The 26,248-nt window shown below is 38.9% G+C and overlaps 1 protein-coding gene across 1 annotated transcript in view; it reads right to left on the bottom strand.

Annotated features, from left to right (window-relative positions):
• Positions 1–26,248, bottom strand: part of AMN (amnion associated transmembrane protein) — a 76,763-nt gene that overhangs the window by 13,476 nt on the left and 37,039 nt on the right. The window contains exons 4-6 of the mRNA XM_074291201.1: positions 3,930–4,017; positions 2,359–2,579; positions 492–629 (exon numbers count right to left, since the gene is read on the bottom strand). Coding sequence (XP_074147302.1) covers positions 492–629; positions 2,359–2,579; positions 3,930–4,017 — 447 coding nt within the window. The remainder of the gene's footprint in view (positions 1–491; positions 630–2,358; positions 2,580–3,929; positions 4,018–26,248) is intronic.

The raw sequence follows: 26,248 nt of genomic DNA on the forward strand, positions 1-26,248 counted from the left end.
GGGGGCTAGAGAGGATTTATGTAATACGAGAAGGCATTCTTAGATGTTACTTCCTTCTTTTTTGATCGTCATTCCCTTCGAGGAAGGGTTAACCCTTGGACAGACATAATGCCCCACCCCAGATCTCCCCAAGCCAAACAATCATAGGCTTATTTTCATCTGACTATGCTACCCCTTGGCTCAAAAATCATTCAGAGACTCCCCATTGCATTCCTAATCTTCCCTAATCAGCATTCAACCTCCCTATTATTGAATGCTATTCCCCTCACTTACTCCATTCTAGTGGAATACATTGAATTTTTCTGATGGTGAAATATTCCATAATCACAGTCTCTCACATCTGCGGTGAAGGGAAAAGTGTATTTTCTCAATGCTTTTCCAGGGTTATTATAATTATACATCATTCAGTTTTGTGAATCTTCTTTCTAAGCTGAATGATTCCTAAGTTCTCTTTCAGCTCCACACTGAGATGGCAGGTATAGGGGACTCACCTCATCATTACCACATTTACAACCCGAAGGATCTTCACAGGAATCAGGAATCAACTTCAAAGAGCCAGCTCCATGGAACTGTAACTTTCCAGTGCTGCTGGTCAGATAGGTGGCCAGCTCCTGATCCGTGCTGAACTTCTGTAGGGCAAGAAACCCCCACCCCCAGAATTACTGTAAATGATAATAATAATAATCCCTTTGACAGATGGAAAAAAATGGAGGCCCAAAGGAATGAATGGAGGTACTTGTCTGAAGTCATCTAATTAGTGAAACCCCTTTTTTGTGGAAGAATGAAAGGAACAGAGACAAAGACAGAGAAACAAAGACACACAGAGAGATACAAACAGAGAAAGATAGGGGAGAAAAAGGGAGAGACAGGAAAGAGAGAAAGGCGGAGGGGGGAGAGAAGGAAAGAAGGAAGGAGAGAGACAGAAGGAGAGAGATGGAGAGAGAGACAACTGGAGAGACAGAAGTAGATGGAGAGATAGAGATAAATGGAGAAACAGAGACAGACGGAGAGAAACAGAGACAGAGACGGGGAGAGACAAAAACAGAAACAGAAAGGGGGAGAAAAGAGAGAGGGGGAGGGAGAGAGAGACAGAGGGAGGGAGAGAGACAGAAGGAGAGACGGGGAAGAAAGAGAGAGAGACAGAGGGAGGGAGAGAGACAGAAGGAGGGAGGGAGACAGCAGGAGAGACGGGGGAGAAAGAGAGAGAGAGAGAGAGAGAGAGAGAGAGAGAGAGAGAGAGAGAGAGAGAGAGAGAGAGAGAGAGAGAGAGAGAGAGAGAGAGAGAGAGAAAGAGAGAGAGAGAGAGAGAGAGAGAGAGAGAGAGAGAGAGAAAGAGAGAGAGAGAGACAAAGGGGAGAGAGAGAGACAGAGGGAGGGAGAGAGACAGAAGGAGAGACGGGGGAGAAAGAGAGAGAGAGACAAAGGGGAGAGAGAGAGACAGTGGGAGGGAGAGAGAGTCAGGGAAGAAAGAGACAAAGAGACAGGGGGGGAAGAGAGACAGGAGGAGGGAGAGAAAGAGACAGAGGGGGAAGAGACAAAGAGGGAGAGAGAGAGACAAAGATATAGAGAGACACAGCTGCAGAGAAAGAGGGGCGGAAGGAGAAAGATAGAGGAGGAAGTAAGGCAAAGGAGGAGAAAGGGAAGGAAAAAAAGAGAGAAAGACTCAGTATAGATTATAATTAAGTCTAGGGTTATTGGTCCATGGATTGATTCTTTTTTTCTGTCCCTTTTGCATGATCTACTCATGTAGAATAAACACTTGATCAAAATGAAAACTATTTCAAGGAACAGGCAACTACTGAGATAAGTTTCCCAGGCAGTTTCAGGCAGGTGAGAAACAGAAAGTGAAAAGAGGATTAAATTCACTAACTTCTAACAGATGATGACAATCTGGAAACAGCAAAATTCCTGCAGCTCCAAAAGGCTTTTGGTTACATTCAGTTCAGTGCAGCAGGGAGCTTCATTCACTGAAGAAGGTGCATGTTTGTACTTCTAGGCCCTCCTTAAGAGAGCTCCCAAATTCCCAGGCTTTCCTTCCTCTCTCCTCCCTCAGCATATACCTCCTCCCATTATCTTTCAAACCCTCTTTCTAGTAGGAAAAAATATACTTCCCATTAGTAAGGGATGTTAATAAAAGATCATGCTAGTCAAAGGCAGTCAGGACTGAAATCTTTTATTTCTCGACTACCAATTTAGAGTTTCTACACTAATTTTTTTTGTTACCCTAGTAAAGGATACATTGTGGATGATCTTTAGATAGGGGGAAATGACTCAAGTTTTCCCCACCCAGGGAAGGGAAACAGATCTAGACCTCTGGTCTGTATACTGTACTGCCTCCCAGCAAAACCCCACACTCACCTGGCCCATGATAGATATACTATGGAGGCTGACGGTCCGGCCACCAGCCCCCAAGTCCACACGGAAGGAGGTTTCTGGTGGGAAGATGACATCATCCTGGCGACAGGGGATAAGTTCAGTATCCACAGAAAATAGGTGGTCATTGTCTTCTAGGACTGTACGCCACAAGGAAGGGTCATACCAGCTATACCGATCAGCATTTAGGAAGTGGATGTTGTGATCTAAGAGAGGCAAGGACAGTACTGTCAATGTGGGGTAAGTCAGAGCCCTGGGACTGAAACATGAGTGTAGTCCTAGCACTCCATGATACTAAATAAGTCAGTGAATAAACCTAACTGAGACCCACTATCAATCAGCCAATCAACAAGCAATTTCTAAGTGCTTACCACACTCTATGCTGGGGTCTGGTGATTCAAAAACAAAAATGAATCCATTCCTGCCCTCAGGGAGATTACATTATATTGGGAAAGGCAATATGCAACAAATCTATAAGTATGTAAAAATATGTAGCTAATTTTATGGGGGGAGAGGAAGAAGGTAGTAGCAATTAGGGGCATGGTTTCATGAATATAGGTACACTGATATAATGCTGATGAAGCTATAAATTGGTCCAAATGTTGTGGAATTCCGTTTATATTTATGCTGAGGAAGCAACTAAAGACAAAAAAAGGGCTTCATTTACACTGAAATACTTCCAGAATATATAACAGCACTTTTTATAGTAACAAAGAATTAGAAACAAGGCAGAAAATCACTTACTGGGACATGGGAAAAGGGGAAACAAACTATGGCATATGTATAACAAATATTACTGTGCTTCTAGAAAATGAATACAGAGAAGCACTGAAAGACATGAACTGATGCAAAGGAAAATCATCAGAATCAGGAAAACAATAGGCACAATGATTACACGAAGGTAAATTGAGGGGGACACAGTAAATTGAGGGGTGGGAAGCAACAACAAAAATGAAAACTGAATTATGACAAAAAATCATGACAAAATTTGCCCCTAAAGAACAAGTATGAGAATGTAGCCCAACTACTCTGTTCCCTTTTTTTTGCAGACAGTGAGACTATGGGTAAGGAAAACTACATATGATGGCCTGGGTTAATGTATCGCTTAGTCATGCTTAACTTCCTTCTCATTTCTTCTTATAATGAATGACATGGAAAAGGGAGGTGGGGTAATATAAAAAATGAGTTCTCTAAAAAAAAAAAGGTACAAAAAATTAAAAACAAAAATAAAAGGAAAAGCTTCACAGAGAAGGTGGAGCTTGATGTGAGCACTAAAGGAAACTAGACATTCTCAAAAGTGAAGTGGAAGAAGGAAACGATTCTAGGCCTGGGGAACAGGCTGAATAAAGGGACAGAGAGTGGGGCACTCAGAAATATTTTAGATATTATGAGGGAGGGAGAAGAAAAAAAATAAGGATAAAATCCCGCCTTCTGGGAGCCCCTGATCTGAAGGAGAAGACATGGTTTTTCCATAGGGAGACCCCAGCATTCTCTAGAAGGAAAGAGCTACCCTGAAGGGCTGGTCCCTATTTTGAGCAAGTCCTGTTATATACAACCTGAATCTGAGCTGGGATCAGAGGCACCATCAAATGCAGCAAAACCGGCACCAGGAGCCAAGATAAACTCTCCATCCAGAGGGAGGTGCTGGAAGAAATAAGAAGGGGAAAAATACAAATAATTAACAACCATACTTTAAAAAAAATAAAGCTTTTTAAAAATTTTCAAAACATATTCATGGATAATTTTTCAAAATTAACTGTTGCAAAACCTTGTGTTTCATTTTTCCTCCCCTTCCCCTTAACTCCTCCCCTAGATGGCAAGTAATCCAATATATGTTAAACATGGTAAAAATATGTTAAATCCAATATATGCATACATATTTATACAATTATCTTGCTGCACAAGAAAAATCAAATCAGGAAAAAAAATGAGAAAGAAAACAAAATATGCAAGCAAACAACAATAGAAAGAGTGAGAATGCTATGTTGTGGTCCACACTCAGTTCCCACAGTCCTCTCTCTGGGTGCAGATGGCTCTCTTTATCACAAGATCATTGGAACTGGCCTGAATCTTCTCATTGTTGAGAAGTGCCACATCCAACAGAGTTGAGCATCGTGATTTTTCTTGGAGCATTTGAAAATATAATTGTTCAATGAGATGATTCAGGTCAGTTCCAATGATCAACAATTGTTCATCTTATTGAACAAATATACTTCTAAATGCTCCAAATCACTAATAGTAATAATAGATAACATTCATATAACACTGTAAGACTTGCAACATGTTTTATATATTGTTCCTTTTTTATATTATCTCATTTGATAAGAAAAATACAAATTAAAACATCTCAGAAACTTTTGGCAAATTGGAAAAAATGATGAAAGATGGGCATAATGAAAGTTGGAGGGACTGTGGGCAGATAAACACACTAATACACTGTTGGTCGACATGTAACTTGGTCTAGCCTTTCTAAAAAACAATTTTGAATGGTTTAAGAAAAATCTCTAAGCTCTTCATACCCTTTCACCCTATAATTCTAGCACTGGACTCATACTCTTTAAGGAAGTTAAAGATAGACAGATCCTACACTGACATGTGTTCAATATTTGATGCAGCACTTTTTGTGACAGCAAAGACCTGGAAATCAAGAGGACACCCATCAACAAATTATGGTATATAAATTTAATCAAATACCCTTGTTCTATATAAGAAAACCAACATGAGGAATTCAGAAAAACATAGAACAAAGTACAACCAAAAGCACAATATACATAAGAACTTAAAAAAATGAAAAACTAAACTAAAATACTGTATAAATACACTAAATACACTAAAACTCTAAAACTAAACTATTTTAGTTTATTAACTAAACATTAAACACTAAGAGATATCAGAAATCAAGGCAATGCACTGAGCAATCTTCACTACAGAGATCTCTTCAGAGAGGTGGTGGGCTACAGGTTTAAAGTAAGGTTGCATGAGGTTTCCATTTAAAATCAATTATATGACACAGGAGACTCTGGCACAAGACTGCCCAGCGTGGCGTGCCCTCATCAGAGAAGGTGCTGTGCTCTATGAGCAAGGTAGAATTGAATTAGTCCAAAAGAAATGCAACATGTGCAAAATTAGAGAAGCTACCCCAAAGGTTCATATGGACTATTTGTGTCTGACCTGTGGCAGAGCATTCAGAGCTTGTATTGGTCTGATCAGCCACAGTCAGACATACCATACTTCCACTCTAACATAGTGATGTCATTTTGGCCTCTTTGAGGACAAAGGACAACAACCAACCAAATGTAGTCAGGAGGACCCAAGTTCAAATCCAACCTTTGACTTTTACTGTGTGACCTTGAGGACTTAGTCTATGTATATCTCAAGTTCCCCATCTGTAAATTGGGGATAATAATAGTATCTACTTCCCAGGGTTGCTTTAAGGACCAAATGATATAATAATTGTAAATCACTTTAAAAGGTGCCTGGATTATAGTAAATGTTAAATATTAGATATTATTATTATTATAAGGCCTTTGTGGTATCACAGGAAAGAGGGCTAGAGTCAGGAGCCCCGGGTTTGTTTCACAGACCAGTACTTATCAGCTTTGGGAGTTTAGGCAATTCATTTCAACTTTCTGAGCCCAAGTTTCCTCCTTTATAAAATAATCATCTTTAGACCATTTGCCTCAACTGAGCTGTCCCAAGACTTGCCTGAAAACCTTTCTCTAAACTTCAGAGTTACACAGAAATGGGAGCTGCTCTTATCTTTGTCATTCTCCTTGGGATCTTTAAATTGTATTTCTGGACAAATGAGGCTGCCACTCGCCGGACAGGCGATGCTTCCATGGACCATGAAGGATGCGGGGTTTGGGAAATGAGAAAAAGTCCCTGAAAGATGAGCCTTGTCACTAATAGAATGTTCCCTTAGCCAACTGCAGGGAGAAGGAAGGAAGGCTCTGTTACCCTCCCACCATTCCTGACAAAGCAAAGCTGCAGTGAGACCGAAGGAAGAGTTTCCTGAGTGTTAAGGGTGAGGAAAATCAAAGTGGGAAGCTGGAGAACCAGAATCTTCACCGGCCGTGGGGAAGGGTATAGAGAGCAGGTGCAAGATGCTGCTGGGAGCAATGATGGCTTCCAAGCGTTTTCTCTGCAGTTTTACATTCCAAAAGGTGTAAAGGGTCTTCTCGTCAGCAGATGGCAGCAGTCAGCTAAATCACCTTCCATGGAGCAAATCCAGCATGGTGGCTAAATTCCTTTACCCAGATCACTGGATTACAGGATTTAGAGATGGAAGCAATCATTTAGAGACCATCTTGTCCAAATCCTACATTTTACAGATGAAGAAACTGAGGCGTGTGGAGGGGAGGGGATTTTTGGAAGGTTGCAGAAAATCAGTGATAGAGTAGGATAATAGATCAGGTGTCCTGCCTATCAGCCAGTTTGTAGCTAAGGCTCTGATAAAGACCCACAAAGTGGTAATAAGGCAGAGACAGAGCCCCAAGCTTTTCGTGACTAAAGCAATCAGTCAACAAACATTAATTAAATGCCTACTACTACGTGCCAGGCACTTTGCTTGGTGGTAGCCAAAGACAAATTAAGAGGAATTAGGTTAAAGAGGGGCCATACTTCTGGAGCTGGAATGGATCTAGTCTAAACCTACCATTTTACAGATGGGGAAACTGAGGCACAAGGTAATGCAGATATAATACAGATATAAGTGGCAGAGTTAGTATTTGGCTCCCAATCCAGTGTCCTTCAATTCAACAATTCAAATAATAAAATACTTAAATTTGTTAAGTGTTAATATATACAAGGTCCTCCAGGGGATAATAACAATAGAACACATTTTTATAGTGAGATAGGTTGGACAAGTATTATTAGCCTTATTATATAGATGAGGAAACCAAGACCAAGGGAAGTAAAATGACTTGCATAAGATCACATGGCTAGTGTCAGGGGCTCTTAGGGAACCAGTCTTAGATTTTCTGAATCTCAAACAAGTATGACTTCCTAATGGAAATGTACCTAGCTCTTTATAAAGCTCAACTGAGCAGACTGATTCTGCTCTCTAGCATTAGCTGCTTTCAGAGATAGAAACCCAGACTTTCAGTCCTGGTGCAGACATTTTCTTGCCTGAGATTCTATTTTCCAAACTATACAATGGGAATTAAGCTTCTGCTTCCTTACTTGGAGGATTATTGTGATGACAACGCCATGTAACCTGAAATACTTCACTGTATCTATGATTTCATTCATAGGGGAATTCTCTCCAACAGTACAGATCCCAACTCACCCATGTCTTGTTACTCTGTGCCCTTCTTTTTCATATCCTCCAATAAATCTTTCAGAAGTTCATTCAAAGTGTTGTAGGTATCCAGGTTTTGTTTTGTTTTGTTTCTAGGTACCAGTACAGCATACACTTTAAAACATTGGTTATTACTGAGTCATTTTAGTCTGACTTCCTGACCTATTTGGGTTTTTCTTGGGAAAGATACTGAAATGGTTTGACATTTCCTCCTCCAGATCACTTTACAGATGAGGAAACTGAGGTAAAGGTTAAATGACTTGCCCAGATTCACAAGAGCTAGTACGTGTCTGAGGCTAGATTTGAACTCAGGAAAATGAGTCTTCCTGACTCCAGACCCAGCATTGTAGCCCCTGTGCCTCCTGTCATTTTAAAACATAAAGGATCCAAATCTTTTTTTTTCCCCTCCTGAGGCTGGGGTTAAGTGACTTGCCCAGGGTCACACAGCTAGGAAATGTTAAGTGTCTGAAATCAGATTTGAACTCGGGTCCTCCTGAATTCAGGGCTGGTGCTCTATCCACTGCGCCACCTACCTCCCCCCCAAGGATCCAAATCTTAAATGGGAATTATTACTATACATTATCACCATCATCATCAAAGGAACAGGTCCTCAGGCACAGCCTCACACACAATCAAATTGGCAATGGTATTCCTAAAATACATGACTGAACAAGTTCAATAAACTTCTATTCAATCAATAAAATCTATTGGGTCCCTATTATTTCTAGGATCAAAAACAAATTTCTATTTGGCATAGAAGGCTCTTCACAACTTGGCTGCAGCTTTCCATGTCTTATTCACAAGTCCCTTTCATGTACTCTTCAACCCAGTCAAACGGACTTTCTTGTTTTTTGCATATGACGTCCCTTTTCCTGCCTGCCACCTTGCCCTGTTGGTCCCCTCACCTCTACTTCTTAGAATCTCTAGTTTCCTTCAAAGCTCAGTTCAAAGATCAGACCCTCCATGAGGCTTTTCCTGTTCCTCCCAGCTACTAGTATCTCATCCTGAAAACTACCCTCTCTATATATTCTCTATGTATTTATCTTTGTAAGCTTTTCCTCTCCCTATATAAGGAGGGTAGGGACTTCCAGAGGGAAGGGACTGTTTCATTTATTACCTTTATATCCCTAGCACCTAGCACAGGGACAGATACACAGTAGGCATTCAATAAATGCTAGTCAATTGACTGATAGATTAAACATTAGGGAGGTAGACAGAGAGGAGGCGCAGAGAGAATGAATGATCAGATGTCTTTCCTGAAACACCATTAGAGAGTTGGGGAGGTTCCTGAATGCAGGGCCCAGACAGACACTGGACCAGCCTTTCTTCCTGAGGAAGTGTGTGAGGGAATGACCCCCTGCTGCACCCCCTGCAGCTGTGGGTTATTCATTCACTCTGGTTTCTCCAGAGAAACCCTCTCTCCCTGATCCGGGCAAGAGAGCCCTGCAGTCATGCAGGGGTGTGTGTGTTTGTGTGTGTGTGTGTGTAGGTCATCCTGTCCCCACTATCCCTCACCCCCCCACCCCCCACCCCCGGCTAGCTCTGCAGCTTCCAAATTTCAGTTTATGTCCGCAGTGACCAAGATTATGGGAAGGAGTCCAATCAAAGGGAAGCCAGCCAGGGTTCTCAATGCGCATTCCCTCCTGCAAGAAGGAACTGCACCAGAGGGAAGGGAAGACCAGGGGTTGTGCCTCCAGCTCTCTGCCTCCCCTCCCTTCCCCGGCCTTGGACTTGGGGCTCTGTGACCCCATTGAGGCTTCATAGAGAATGGGAGACTGTTTGGCTCTGTGCTCATTCATCTCTCCCCAGCCTCACCTCTCGACATAGCTCTCAAGTCCACTGCTCCCTCTTTCTCTGTCCTGTTTCCTCTTTCCTTTTTCCCCCACTTCCTCGTCTCCCCCCCCATATTGTTTTTTGTCTGCCCACTGTTAGTCTCTCTCCCTTTCTGTCTCTGTCTTGGATAGCTTCTTTCCCTGTTAATATGTTCCTGCTTCTCTTCTTGTCTTTATTTCTCTTACTATCTCTTCCTGCCTATCTGTATCCATGTGTCTTCATCTAGTGGGATATTTATTGCTCCCAGTCTCTCTGTCTTCTCTCTCCATCTTGTACTTTCTCTCACTTCTCCCTCTCTAATTCTCTCTTATTTTCTCTCATTCTATCTCTCTCACTGTTTCATTCTGTCTCTCATTCTGTCACTCTTATTGTGTCTCTCCCTTTCTCCCTTCTCTCCCTCTGTGTCTCGCTCCCTGTTTCTCTCTCTCCTTCCCTCTGTCTCATTCTCTCTCCCTCTCCCTCCTCCTTTCTCTCTCCCTTTCTCTCTTCCCCTCTTCCATTCTTCCCTCCCTCTCTCTCCCCCTGTCTCATTCTGCCTCTCCCCCTGTCTCATTCTGTTTCTCCCCTTTCTATCCCCATTCTATCTCCTCTCCCTCCTCCTCACCTATATGTTTCTATCTGTCCTACCTTAGGGAGCTAAGTATCCAGTCATGCTTCTGGTAGGTGAAGAAGACTTTCAGGTCCCTTCACTCCCATACAGATCCCTCCCCCCATATAACCCTTACTCTTCTTCCCACCCCACTCCCCCTGCCATCTACAAGCTCCTTTTCCTCTAGGAGCTTCCTGCTGCCTTTTCAGAGGTTACCATGGTAACTGTCTCCCGATGGAAGAGGGAACCTGTGGAGAGAGCATAGTCACCTCCCTTCTCAGACACTGTGCTCCTTTCTGCCACCCACCTACTCAGAGAGAGGTTGGACCCAGCATTCTTCTTTACAGTCCTGTACAGGGCACTGGCCCAAAAAATAGGCTTCCCATAGATCTTTCAGGTTCCCTCCCTTTGGAAGTTTTCAAGCAGAGAATAGGCAGCCACTTGGTGGCAATATTCAAGTGATCATGACTTTTGGATTTGGGTTGGACTAAATGGTCAGTTGGATCTCTCCAATGACCAATTTCTTGGATCCTTTGATTCTATCCAATTCTCTCATCTTCCTACCCTCTCATTCTTGGGCTAATGTCAGCAGATTAAGTGGGCATTCTTCCTAAGGAAGCTTTAAAAAGTCCCAAATATCTTCTCCACAAATTTGCTCAGGTGCCAGAAATTCCATTATTAGGGCTTCATTCCTCCTCTAAAATAACAATCATTGCTCCTGATCAGGATATTATTTGGAGTCCTGGAGAGAGAAGGGAGTAAGTCCTGAAAAAGAGAAGCACAGGAGAAGCAGGAATCTGTGGATCTTTAGTAACTTTCCTGCTCCACAAGGCGTCCCAAAGGCTCACAAGACTCTTCTAAGATGTCCTAGGTATCAAATAGCCAGCATGGGAATAATAATAACTTTGATTATTATTGCCACTCTTAATAATAACTAGGATTAGTGAGGCAGTAAAATACAGTAGGCAGGGTGCTGGATTGGGAGTCAGCTAGAACTGGTGATACCTTTCTATTTTTCTCATAGAATTCAGGGGCTCTTAAGCTGGGATTTTTTGACTTATTTTTAAAAATATTTTTGGTCACCATATTTTAATAGAATTTACAATTTGTTCCTTTCTTGTTCCCATATTTTTATTTTATGTGCTTGAAATTTTTTTCTGAGGAGTCTATAGGTTTTGTTATTTTGTTATACTGCCAAAGGGTCCATAAGTCAAGTTAGAGTGGCATAGGGAAGGATAGAATGCTGGGGCACAGAAGCAGGGATATCTGAGTTCAAATCTAGATTCAGACACTTACTAGCTGTGTGATCTTGGGCAAGTCACTTAAGCTCTGTAGGTTCCAGTTTTCTCAATTGCAAAATAGGGATTAAAATCATATCTTGTTCAGATGGTGGCTGTGAGGATTAAGTGAGGTAACATTTGTAAAATACCTTTCCAACATAAAGCACTATATAAATGCTAGCCATTCTTATGTCACAAAAAAGTTAAGGACCCTTTCAATAAATTGCAAATTCCTTGAGTTTTAGCTGAGATCAACTAAAACTTGAGGTTTAGTTTTTGCATGTAATCCAGCTGTCTAGCATGGTATCTGGTGGGTACATAGTAGGCATTTAATAAATGCTTGTTTATTGATTGATTACTTCCTTCCTTCCAACATTTATTATTCACCTACTGTTTTAAAAGATCTCATCAGCCCTGAGAGGAGAAGCAGGGAGGGACATTGCTATTCCTATTTTTCAGATGAGAAAACTGAGAGCCAAATAGGAGAAGAGAAAGTTAGTGGTAGAGCCAGCTTTGTCCTTACCCCTCCTCCCTTGATCTTCACTAGTATAGTTAAGAGTACCATCATCTTTCCATTTAATTTTAGTCCCAACTTTAGAACTATCTCTGATTCCTCACTCTCACTTATTCTACATAGTCAATCAATTACTAAATTTTATTGTTTTATGATATTTCTCCTAAACATCCTCTTCTTTCTTCCACTCTAGTTCAGGCCTTCATCTCCTCTCACCTGGACTATTGCAATAGCCTCCTGCTTGGTCTCCCTGCCTCCAACCTCCCCTTGCTAAGTCATTTTCCTGACCATGTAACTTCACCACTCAATGAACTCTGGTGGCTCCCTGTTAGCTCCAGGATAAAATATAAAATACGATGTTTGGCATTTAAAGCCCTTTATAACTGATCCCTTCCTACCACTCCTGTCCTCTTATACTTACTTTCTTTTGTGAACTTTATAATCCAGTTATACAGACCTCAGGCAGTTAGGTGGATAGAGTGCTGAGCCTGGGAGTCAGGAACAATTGAAATCTGGCCTCAGACACTTCCTAGTTCTGTGACTCTGGGCAAGTCACTTAATGTATGTTTGCCTTAATTCACTAGAGAAGAAAATGGCAGACCACTCTAGAATTTTTGCCAAGAAAATCCTAAGGACAGTCCACAGGGTCACAAGACAACAACACTGACCTCACTAGCCATTTTTTATACATGACACCTCATCTCCTTCTCTGCTTCTTCACATGACCCTTTGCATGCTCTCCCTTCTCTCCTCTGCCTCTTATTTTCCTGGTTTTTTTCAAGATTCAGCTTAAAGCCCACTTTGTACAGCAAGCCCTTTCTCCAACTGCTAGCACCTTCCTCTCTCAGACTGCCTTTCATTTATTCTATGTAGATCTTACATTTAACTAATTATTTATAGATTTTTCTCCCATTAGACTATAAACTTTTTGAGGTCAGGCACTATTGTTTCTTTTCTGTGTATTGCCAGTGCTTAGAACAGTGGTTGGAACATAGGAAGCTTATAATAAATATTTGTTGGCTAATTGTTTTATTCTGAAGTCAGTCCCTCAGAGGACCATTTGGAGGAAGGGTCTGGGTGGAAGAAAAGACAAGGAGTGGGGAGAATAGCACATTTTTGAACCAGTCAAGAGATGATATAAAAATAAAAAAACTCAGTTCTTCACTGTATTCCTAAGAGACCATTCAAAGATCTTTCATGCCCTTGGAAATAAAGCAGGATCTTGGGAATATGTCTCCACATTTATCATGGAATAATAAACAAAGTCAGCTGCCCAAGGCTCATAGGCCCAGTGAACACTATGAGCTATGATAATGCAGGGCCCTCCCAGGGTTTATTAAGCTCTAAGAAAAAGCCAATTAATTACAGAGGATCTCAGAGTAGAAAAATATTCATTCTGGCCTTTTAAAGAAGTAATTTCTCCTGGAAGAAACTCCAGCTAGAAGCTTCAGAATGGCAATCATTAGCTCTAGAGTGTTAAGAAATCTCAGAGGCTGCCTATGCCTAATCCAATTGCATTCACTGTAAAGATGAGGAAATCAAGACCCAGAGATATTAAAAACTTGCCTAAAGAACACAGGTGGTAATAAGTAGGAATGCGAAACCACAAATGCTCCCAAGAGACCCTTACTTCCATCCTGGTCTCCAGTCAGGAATAATCTTCCCAACAAACATATCTCCTGAGACTTATATGAACTGAAGCAAAGTGAAGTGGGTAGAATCAGGAGGACATTGTACACAATAACAGCAATATTGTAACAATGATTAACTATGAAAGGCTTTGATGCTCCAATCAATATAATAATCCAAGATAATTCTGAAGGAGTCATGATGAGAAATGTCATCCATGTCCAGAAGAGAAAACTGACGAATTTTGAATACAGATTGAAGTATATCATTTTCATTTTACTTTTTGTCCCCCCTTTTGGGAGTTACATAGTTAATACAGAATTTTTTTGCATGATTTCATATGTATAATGAGTATCATAGTGCTTGCCTTTTCAATTGGGTAGGAGGGAGTTAAGAGGAAGAAAAACATTTGAAACACATTTTTTAAAAAAGGCTTAAAAATACAAAACAAACATTTATCCTGGACACATGTAAGCTACTTCTTCAAAGCCAAGCAAAGATATTACCTGGTCTATTAGCAAGACTACTGGTCTTGGAAATCAGGAGACCAAATCCCTGCTCTGCCACTCCCTTGCCATATGACCTTGATCAGTAATTTCTCTCCTTTTGGGCCCCAATTTTCCTCATCTATATAATAAGTGATACTTTCAAAAATTCTTTCTAGCTTTGAAATTCTATGATTGAGGTGGGAATGTTATGAAATAGAAAACTCAAACCAATCCAGCAGACTTAGTGAGCATGACTACCATGAAAAGCACTGTCCTAGGTGCTAGGGGCGCAAAACCAAAACCAAAATAATCTCTACCCTCAAAAGGAAAGTTTAGACTAGTGGAGTACTACATTTAAAAATAAACAAAAACAAACAACCCTCCCCCAAATTTAAAGCCCAGCTCAAGTATATATTCATCTGTGTGGCCTTGGGCTGGTCACTTCATCTCTCTTGGTCTCAGTTTCCTTGTCTATAAAGGGTTAGTTTGAACTAGATGATCTCTAAGTTCCCAATGAACATATGCTCCAAGTGACAACCAGGTTAAAGGCATTGAGCAAATATTTTTGGAATTTAAGAGAACAAATAATGAAAAATTCTTCTTCTTCAGGTGGAAGCCTGCAGGAGGAAAAAGTTGAATATATCAGACATGATTACTAGGTTTTGCTTAACTATTTTGTCCTATTTACAAGAAAGGGTTTGATCTTGGTGAGGTTTGGCAATGTTTGTCTATGGAAATGATAGGGATGCATAAATCTATCATTAATAATTTTAAAAAAAGAAGTTGCTTACTCAGACACCATCCCATACCTATCAGATTGGCTAAGATGACAGAAAAAGCAAATGACAATGTTGGAAGAGATATGGAGTTAAAGTTAAGGGATATGGAAGGAATTAGAGGAGTAAACTGATCTAAGCATCCTGGAGAGCAACGTGGAACTATGTCCAAAGGGCTATAAAACTGCGTATGCTTTGACCCAACAATACCACTCACTACTAGGTACCATATACTAGGTACATATCCCAAAGAGATTGAAGAAAAAAGAAAAGAACATACATACACAAAAGCATGAATAGTAGCTCTTTTTGTGGAGTCAAAGAACTGGAAATTGAGGGGATGACCATCAGTTGGGGGGGGGTGGCTGAACAAATTGTGGTATTTGATTGTAAGGGAATACTATTGTGCCCTAAGAAATGACAAGCAGGATGCTTTCAGAAAAAACCTGAAAAGACTTAACATGAACTGTTATAAAGTAAAGTGAACAGAATCAAGAGAACCTTATACACAAAAGCAGCAATATTGTAAGGATGATCGATTGTAAATGACTTAATTCTTAGCAATACAATAATCCAAGACAATACCTTAGAATTTATGATGAAAATCACCATCTACCTCATCAGAAAAAACTAATGGAATCTGAATGCAGTTTGAAACATATTTTTTAAAATTTACTTTCTTCTTCTTTTGATCTGTATCTTATTTTGTAATATGGATAATATAGAAATAATACAGGCATAATCTACATCAAATTACTTGCCTTCTCAAGGAAGGGGGACAGGTGGGAGAGAATTTGGAACTTAACATAAAAAATATTAACTTTTTTGTTTCCATGTAATGGAGAAAAATCTAAAAATTAAATGAAAAAAAGCTTTTTTAAAAATACATTCCCCCCATGGAAGAGGAACACAGTCCTTCTTGAGGGGGTCCGTTGAATAATGTACTAAAGATGCTAAAGATACAGGTACCTGAGAACCACTAAATTTTCAGTGTGAGCATTTACACCTCAGAAATCTGCAAATGCTATAAACAATTCTTGATTTATTGTTTTGGAGATAGTAATGTGAGAAATGTTGATAATTCAGATTAACTTTAAAAGTGTGTTGTGCATTTGTTTTTCGGCTGAAGAAACTGGTTGTTAAGTATTTACCAACATACCCTTGAGCTCATTCTACTTTTGAACTACACTAATTGCTGAATGGTTTTTCCTCATGTCAAGTCTATGTTTGTTTCTTTGGTGCTTGCACCTGTTGCTCTTAGTTCTTCTCTCCAGGCCATTAAAAACAAAACAAAACTATTCTCTCTTCTATGAAATAACCCTTCAAATACTTGATGATAGCCTTCTCTCTTCATAATCCCATTACCCTCCTTGGAAGCTCTTCACCTTATTAATTTCCTTTCTGAACTGTGGTGCCAGAAGTGAATAGAATATTCCATATGTAATCTGACAGAAAACAATAGTACTCTGCTTCCTGGTCCTAAATATTATTCCTAGAATCCTCTCTCTCCTCACCTTTACCTGACTCTGATTTAATTCTGTCTGGTACCTTCAACTCATTAAGAGAAGCTAAATTCTCTCTTACTACTTTCTTAATTACCTTGGGCATCAACTCCCATTTGGCCATTTCTTTTTATCCATTACCACCCAAAGGTCATTCCTTTTGGCAGAAAAACACAAAGTGAGCATTAAGCAGCTCTGTCTTCTCTCAATCTCCTGTTAAATGTATCCCATCTTCCCTAAGCAACAACTACATTCCCTCTTTGTTACTGCTCTTTTCCTTGATATAGTTTTTTAAAAAGCCATTTGTATTTTCTATTAAGTGATTCTTATAATGTTCTTAGAGGTTTTCTGGAGCTCTTGGAGCAGCCTTTGTTTCAATAGAGAAAATTCAGGAGTTCAGGCCTGCCACCACAAGGTGTGAGATGGAATGGATGAATCTGAATCCAAGGGCTTGTGCTTCAGTCTCCAGTCTGCTTGTCTTCCTTACCTCTGAATGTATTTGGCTGAGGCTTCTAGCTTATATGCTGTACACTGAGTATAAATCAATCATTATATCTCTAGGAAAACATTATTTGTTGTAGGATTAAATCAATCATACTGAACTTAGAGAACTATTAATCACCATGCTAAATTAGATAACCATTGTCTCATCAATTCCACTGAATTAGCAGCTTGTAAGAATCCTTGTTTCAAGTTCAGAGTTCTGGCCCAAAACAAATTTGGAACTTTAATAATCTATTTTTTCTTTATTAAAGCTTTTTATTTTTCAAAACATATGGACAATTCTTTAACATGTTCCAATTTTCCTCCCCTTCCCTCACACTCTCCCCTAGAATCAAGTAGTCCAATATATGTTAACCATGATAGAATTATATGTTAAATCCAATATGTGCATACATATTTATACAATTACTGTGCTGCACCAAAAAATCAAATCAATCCAGTAAAAAAAAAAAAGAGAGAGAGAGAAGCAAAATAAAATGCAAGCAAACAACAACAAAAAGAGTGAAAATGCCATGTTGTGAACCACACTCAGTTCCCACAGTCCTCTCTTTGGGTGTAGATGAATCTCTTCATCACTAAACAGTTGGGACTAGTTTGAATCATCTCATCATTTTTGAAAAGAGCCACATTCATCAGAATTGATTATCATATAATCTTGTTGCCAACTTTAGTGTTCTTGACACTACTTTTATAAAACTATGCCATGTTTTCATTTTTACCTGTTACCTGACCTTGTTTCCATCTTCTTTAGTAACTTTTGAGTTTCTATCAATGATCATTCATTGTTAAGGTTCACTGGCCCCTTGTTGATTAGAAGGGGAAGGAACAATGAGATCCTTGAGCAGCTGCTATACCATTAGGACCTTGTAGACTTGAGCAAACAACATCTTTACTGAAAAGATTCTCTTCCATCTCATCTGCCTCTTTCTGTCTGTCTGTCTGTGTCTGTGTCTGTGTCTGTGTCTGTCTGTCTGTCTGTCTGTCTGTCTGTCTCTCTCTCTCTCTCTCTCTCTCTCTCTCTCTCTCTCACACACACACACACACACACACACACACACACACACACACACACACACTTACTTTATCAGCAATCAAGACTTAATTATTTTCTCTATGCAAATGACTCCACAAGCCTGTAAATTACCTGAGTTTTAAGTCCCATACCACCAATTGCCTTGTCTCAAAGATAACTCAAACTGAACATATCCAAAACTGAATTCAGTGTCTTTTCCCCCAAACTCATTTCACCAAATGTCTTTTTTAAAAGCAAAAGTATCACCACTCTTCCAGTTCCCCTTTGTTATCAACACCTCACTTTCCCTCACCCCACATATACAAATTATTCAGTTGCCAAATCTTGCAGTTTCTAGCTCTCCAATGACTATCCTATATGAGCCCTTCTCTTTACTTACACAGCAATCACTTTAGCTCATGTCATCACCTCTTGTCTGGACGATTATAATGGGCCCTCAGTTGGTCTCCTGGCCTCCTCTTTCCCCAGTCTCTTCTACCCTCCAATTAGTTAGTGAAAGGATTTTCTTTAAATGCAGCTTTTGCCATGTCAGTGCATAACATCTAGCTTCTGTTTAGTTTTTAAAGCCTTTTCACAACTTATCTTTCCAGACTCTTTATAGATCACACTCCCCCTAACACTCCAGTGCAAGCAAATTGAAATCTTTGCTCCTCACACATGGCAGTGCCTTTTTCTGCCTTTCTACTGGTGGGCCTCTTGGCTTGTGAGTACAAGCCTTCACCCTTTTCTCTTAGAATTTCCCATTTTCTTCAAGATAATTCAACCCTCTATCCTTTTTTATAAATCAAGAAACTAAGGCCCAGATATGTTAAATGGTTTGCATAAAGTAAATGTGAGAGCCACAATTAAAACTCACTTGGACTCACTCCTGTAACTCCATTTTCAGTACACTTTCCATTGTATCACACTGCCTCTCTCATAAATATATTGGTGATACCTCTTGATCAAAAAAATTTTAACCAAAAGTTACTATGAATGTAATAATACTTTTTTTTTTTCCTGAGGCAATTGAGGTTAAGCAACTTACAGCTAGGAAGTATTAAGAGTCTGAAGCCAAATTTGAATTCAGGTCCTCCTGACTTCAGGGCTGGTACTCTATCCACTGCACCATCTAGCTGCTCTTGTAGTAATACCTTCTAAGGGATTTGTATTCTATTAATCACACCTGTATCTATATATCTCTTGAAAATAGTAAGTGGTAGAGATTTGAAGCCAGTTCCTGACATCGCCTCTTAATGGAGGAACAACCACAAATAATATGGAACTTGTCAACGAGCCCAGGCCTTATGAGCATGGTCAGAGAGTGCCACTGATGCATCCCTGATTTGTGATTCCACAGGTTAGGGACTGTGTTTCTAGGAGAATTGTAATGAACCATATAATGAACTGTCTTGGAGACTGGTGCACTCTTAACTGGATCCAGGTTGCTGGATATGTGGTGAATAAGGGCCTCCTCATTGGCTGTGACTGAGAAGGCAGAACTGAGGTGACCTCCAAAAGGCATTAGCTAGTTCTGCCTTTTATCTGGATTTCAGCCTCTTTTCTTTAGCCGACTTCTTCCTATTGGACTGTATCTGGAGAGAAACTGCTTCAGGTGAGGGAGCCTTCTGGATCTCTGTTCTCTGCCTTAGAATTTGTTCTTTCATTTTAAGAGAAGGAAATTAAATTATGACCCTGTTCATTTCAAAAGTCAGGCAAAATTAACTACCTGGGGCCTGGAAAATTGATGAAAAATTGTAGTCAATGGAGAGTCATTACCCTGTAGAATGACTGACCTTCAGGACTTTAGAACTTATCTGGCAATAATTATAATAAATATAATTTATTTGTAATATTTATAAATAATTTATTTATAATAAATATAAAAATAATAATAAAATATAAAAATAAAATAAATAAAACTATAAAAAATAATAAAATGTCATGTGGATGAGAATTTGGGAGGATCAATGCTAAATAGAAACTTCTAAGTTTGAACCCAGTCTTTCCATAGGCTGAGGTGGCATGTGTCCCTAAGGTATATGGGAGAAATGTTTGTATGTCTATTCTTGTTAAATCTTTATCCCTTTGACTTATGAACTAATGCTGAGTGAAGTGAGCAGAACCAAAAGAGCAGTGTACACAGTAACAAGATTATGTAATGATCAACTGTGATGAGACTCGGTTCTTCTCAACAGTGCAATGATTTAAGGTAATTTCAATACACTTGGAACAGAAAATGCTATCCACATCCAGAGGGAACTATGGAGACTGAATGTAGACCAAAATATAGTATTTTCACAGTTTTTTGGTTACTGTTTATTTGCTTTTTTCCCCTTTGTTGTGTTTTTCCCTTTTTGATCTGATTTTTTTTTGTACAACAGGACAAATATGGAAATATGAGAACTTCACATATTTAATCTATATCAGATTGCTTGCTCTCTTGGTGGGGGAGGGTAAGGGAAGGAGAAAAATTTGGAACAAAAAGTTTTACAAAAATGAATGTTGAAAAACTATCTTGGAAAATAAAATACTATTGAAAATAAAAAAAGGAAATATTCTTTGTAAAACTAATTGATATTTGTAGAGGGCCAGGAAGTAAAAATTCATTTTAGGTTTTGAAACCTATAGTAACTTGGCTCACCAATTTCCCTTCCAATAAACAGTAGTAGCAATAGACTTATTTAATACATTGATAAAGATCCATGAAGCAAAATGCAAATTTGGCTATATAATAAATCAAAGACATACCTTTGAACTTAGAATAGGAAAAGCAGTCCACAATGGAGACCAAAGGCATTTGGGAGAAATGTACTTGTATTAGTGTGATAATTTTGCTCTGATATGTATCACAACTATTTACAATTTGGCCAAAGTGACCAAAATTCAGGCCTAACCATTTGCATCTCAGTGTTTATTATGTATTGGTTCTATAGGCACTGGAATCATATATACATATATATATGTACATATGTGTATATATATACACATATGTACATATATGATTCCAGTGCATATAGAACTAATACATTTTATATATATATATATATATATATATATATATATATATATATATATATATATATATATATTTGACTTTCTGATCAATAAATCTGAAGACTGCATAAGGCATTTTTCCTCCCTGATTTCACACTCTTTATCACTACCGGAGCAGGACACCAACAGATATTAATTAGTCAAATGGACTGAGGTGCTAGTCACTGGTGGCTAACAGAGAGGGGAAAACCCACCTGAAATGAGGGCTTGATCTCATGGCAATAAGATATCGAGATAACTCAAGGGTCCCTCTAATAACCCAAGGGGGAAATGTAGCAGATAGAAAGAAAAGGGGGAAAATCCCTGCTTTTAATGAACAGATGAAGAAACTAAAATAATTTCTAATCATATGGGAAAAAATGCTCTAAATCACTATTGATTAGAAAAATGCAAATTAAGACAACTCTGAAGTACCACTTTACAACTCTCAGATTGCCTAAGATGACAGAAAAATAATGAAATGTTGGAAGATATATAGGGAAAGTGGGACACTATGTATTGTTAGTGGACTTGTGACATGATCCAACAATTCTGGAGAGCAATTTGGAACTATGCTCAAAGGGATCTATCAAACTGTGCATCCAGCAATCTCACTCCTGGGTCTATATCCCAAAGAGATCATAAAAGAGGAAAAAAGAACCACATGTGCAAAAATATTTGTAACTTGAAACTGTGTTGGATGCCCACCTGTTGGGGAATGACTGAACAAATTATGGTATATAAAAATAATGGTGTATTATTGTTCTATTAGAATTGATAAGCAGGCTAATTTTAGAAAAGTCTGGAAAGATTTACATGAACTGATGCTGAGTGAAGCAAGCAGAACCAAGAGAACATTGTACACAGCAACAACAAGGTTATGTGATGATCAGCTGTGATGGACTTGGGTCTTTTCAACAATGAGGTGATTCAAAGCAGTTTCAATAGACTTGGAATGGAAAGTACTATTTGAATTCACAGAGAGAACTATAGAAACTGAATATGGACCAAAGCTTAGTATTTTCATCTTTTGTTTGTTATTGTTTCTTGTTTTTTTCCCCCTTTTGGTTTGATTTTTCTTATACAACACGACAAATATGAAAATATGTTTAAAAGAACTGCACAAATTTAGCCTGTATCAGATTGCTTGGGGAGATGAGAGGGAGGAGAGAGGGAGAGAAATCTGGAACACCAAGTTTTACAAAAATGAATATTGAAAACTATCTTTACATATATTTGGAAAATAAAATACTATTAAAATTTTTAAAAAGAGGAGCAGGTAGGAGGCACAGTGGATAGAGCACCAGCCCTGAAGTCAGGAGGACCCGAGTTCAAATTTGGTCTCAGACACCTAACACTTCCTAGCTGTATGACCTGGGCAAGTCACTTAACCCCAATTGCCTCAGCAAAAAAAAAAAAAAAAAAAGAAAGAAAGAAAAGAAAAAAAGAAAAAAAATCAGAGAGGAGAAGACTGAGTTTATCAAAGGAAAAAGGGAGTCACTTGAGACAAGAAACAGGATACAATACAGAACTCCAGCAGGTTGTTGGCATTGTACAGTGAGTGGTTAAGCTGCATTATGTGTCAGTGCCTTCATCTAGTGATATGTCATGGAATTATGATTGAAAAACCTGGTTGGATTAGATAACTGAACACATTTCTCACTTTCTAGTGTTCTCCATAAGATAAATCAGAAAGGAACCAAAAGTTCAGGACCAATATAAGATCACTGTTCCTAAGAGAAGTTCTCAACATAGATCCGTGGCCAGCCATCTTCTGCTTAAAATCCTTCACTAATGGGAAAGTCAATACCTCCTGAGGCAACCTAAATGAGGCAAGTCAAAATCAGCCTCCCTTCAACTCCCCCCCATTGTGTCAAGCTCTACATTCCCTGTGGCTAAACCAATAAAGTCTAAAACTTCTTCTTTGCTACTCTTTAACTCATTGAACATAGTTATCAACCCTCTATTCCTCAACTCTGATACATTTTTGGTGACTTCCCCTAATCACCAAGGGCTCCTAGACTTGGTTACTAGCCCTGGTCACCCTCCTTTGGACTCATTCCAGTTTGTTAATTTGAATTTCTAAATAGAATTCTATACTCCAGAAACGGCTCCACCGAAGCAAAGATTTCAGGATCCACACCACCTGGATTCAAATCTTGAGAGAACTACTTGCTTCTTGTGGGACCGTGCAAAACTCACTTATCTTGTATGGGTCTCAGCTTTATCATCTAAAATGAGAAAATTGAACAAAATGCACTGGAAGCTCCCCTCCAACTCTAGCTCTCTATTCCTATGATTTTAATATCAGACTAAACGCATGTGATCTTTTTTAGCTTCCAAACAACACTATGGACTTTAGCTTCTCTTTGTTTGAGATGGTTCTGTACCTACAGAGGAACTCCTTTTGTGGAAATTCTCTCCATCAAAGCAGATTGACAACTCATCTTTAACCTAGTCTTAGAAAACTGCCTGAAGGTACTGAGCAGTTTCACGGTCCTGTAGCGTTTGGGAAGCTCTGAAGGAAAATATGGGAAAGGAGAAACTGAAGGTCTACAGAACTGTTGTACTGATCTTTATTGCTGTATGTCTGTGAAACCCGGACAGTCTACCATGCCAGGAAACTGAATCACTTCCATTTGAATTGTTTTAGGAAGATTCTGAAGATCACCTGGCAGGATAAGGTAGGAGATACTGAGATACTTTTTCAAACTGAACTGCCAAGTATTCCAACTCTACTGCAGAGAGCTCAGCTCCTCTGGACTGGCCACACTCTTCGAATGCCAAATGTAACACTTGCCAAAAAACTATATTTTATAAGAACTCACACAGGACAAGCATTCACAAGGCGATCAGAAAAAGCGATACAAGGACACTCTCAAGGTCTCTCTTAAGAACTTTAGAATTGATTGCATGACACAGGAGATATTGGAACAGAATTGTCTAGCATAGGGCATGCCCTCATCAGAGAAGATGCTGTGCTCTTTGAACAAGGCGGAATTGAATTAACTCAGAGAGATGCAAAATTAGAGAGTCTACCCCAAATGTTTATAGGGACTATTTGTGTCTGACCTGTGGCAGAGCATTCTGAGCTCATACAGCCTAATCAACCAGTCTGATTAACTTGACTCTAACATAGTGATGTCATTTTGTACTCTTCAATAACTAAGGATTAGTTATTGAAGCAACCAATCAACCAGCTGCCTCTAACAGAGTTTATAGTCCCTATCCACCATCCCTAACCCACCCCTAAGAACCCTTGATCTTTTTCACATGAACTATTCACTTACCTTGCCTCCTTCATCTTAGACTTGTGCACTTAGTTTCTCTAACTCAGATGTAGAACTTTTCATTTCTTTTTACTAAATTTTATCTTATCAGATTTAATTCTTCACTCTAGCTTATTAGGATTTTTTTTTTTTTTTAGATCCTAACTCGCATCCATAGGCAGTGACCCTCCATTCCATGAATATTAAGCTGTCAGGAAGACAGCCCCAAATCCAAAGGTTTGAGCAGCCCAAATATTGCTAAACTAGAAATCAGTGACCACTTTTTAAACTCACACATAATACCAACTTCAACAGTTTATGATCTTTTGGGAGATCATACATACTAACATTGTATTTTTTAAATGCTGCGGAATTTTGAAAGACCGACAGATTAGCTATCATTCTGATGAGTTAACCTTTCATGGTTAGAAAAAAACTGAATGACATTCAGAAAAAAGAGAATGAAGAGAATATCTTTTTTGAGAACTATTTAAACCTGTGAAGTTAACATGAAAAGAATTCTTGAAAAGAAAAACTGATATCCTGAGAGAAATGAATGGTGGGTGGGACTATGTTTCCAGAAATGAGAAGTCATTGGTTGTAGTGATGGTGAAAGGTAACTTTAACTATGATCTTTCCTATAATTAATATATTATAAATAATTATGCCTTTTTAAAAAAATTATTACACCATTAAGAGATAGTGTAAGCATTAACTTTGATGTATTTAAGTCTAGTAGATTAGATTAAGAGAATGTGTGTGTGTAGGTGTGTATCTCTAGAGAGAGAGAGACAGAGATAAACAAATTGTTATGGGACAAGAGATTTATAAAATAATATTTAATGCTGATAAATATGAATATTGTATTAATAGTATAAATAAAATTTAATGAAGTGGGGCTCAGAGATAATTGACTAATTACTAGAAGAGACTGAGATTTAAATAAATAAGAAATATCAAAACATCCTTTTCAGCTACCTTAAACAGGATGAGAGAAAGAATAAGGAAAACGAGCCAGGTAAAGAGAGAACCACTCTATCTAGGCTATACATGGGGGTATCAATCCCAGCACCTGTTACATAGGGGGCTTCATCGGGTATCACTGAATTTTTTTCTTTCCCATAAGCATTTTCTCTCTCATTATGACTTCATTATAATAACAAATGCAAAGTCCCTGACTGCTACTGACAAACATGGGATTAATGACATTCATCTGCCTGTACATATTAATTTCATTAACTAATATTTCACTTGTATTACTCTGTATACTACATATTTCATAATTATTTTAGCATTAAAGTTATTATTTTTATTTTGCCACTATAAAAAAAAACTTGGGGTTTACATGTTTATATTGTATTATGACATTCTGAACTAGAAACTCACAAGGTAGGGGTCTCCTAATTTTAGGAGTAGACTCAATAGGAAGAAAGACATTATAAGTCTAGCTCCTGTTTGGCACTGCCAAAGATGCTTTGACTAAAAAGGTAGCCCCTCTCATGACAGGAGAAACCTAACTAAAGAGCATGCTTGGACCAGGACCGCAAGGCACATGGAAACAGGAGAGTCAGGGCTCCAGCTTAAGGAGCTTCCATCCTGGCAGTTATGCTAAGCTTCTGTACCAAGATTAAGAAAGGCCAGGAGCTAACAGGAGTCAATTCTGGGATATCAAGGCTGGGCCTATAATAATTCTGAAGAGGGACAGAGCAGAATTGAATTGATGAAACCATTTTAACTTCTGAGCTGGTAATTCTCATCCTTCTCCTTTCACTCTTCTCAATGGGAGTATGTGGCTGTGTGCCCATCTCTTTGTATCTTATCTCCATTTCTTTATAGTTTATTAATTTTTCCTGCATACCTATCTTTAATGTAAACTTTTATGATACACATGATTAAACACTGCTTTGCTCACTTCTGAGTGCCGTTGTATAACTGCAGTAGAAAAAGAAAATAGTAGTGTTCCCAGAAAAAAAGAGAGAGAAAAAGATTTAAAGTAAGTATTCTGCCCAAGTGCTTTTCCCCCCTAGCTGCAGCTTGGTAACAAAGAAAATTATTAATTCATATTCACAGTTTTCCAGAAGGAGGAAGGAAAGAGAGAGAGACAGAGACAGAGAGAGAGAGAGAGAGAGAGAGAGAGAGAGAGA

Source organism: Sminthopsis crassicaudata, chromosome 2 (genome assembly GCF_048593235.1).
Source record: "Sminthopsis crassicaudata isolate SCR6 chromosome 2, ASM4859323v1, whole genome shotgun sequence".
NCBI classification, from domain to species: Eukaryota; Metazoa; Chordata; class Mammalia; order Dasyuromorphia; family Dasyuridae; genus Sminthopsis; species Sminthopsis crassicaudata.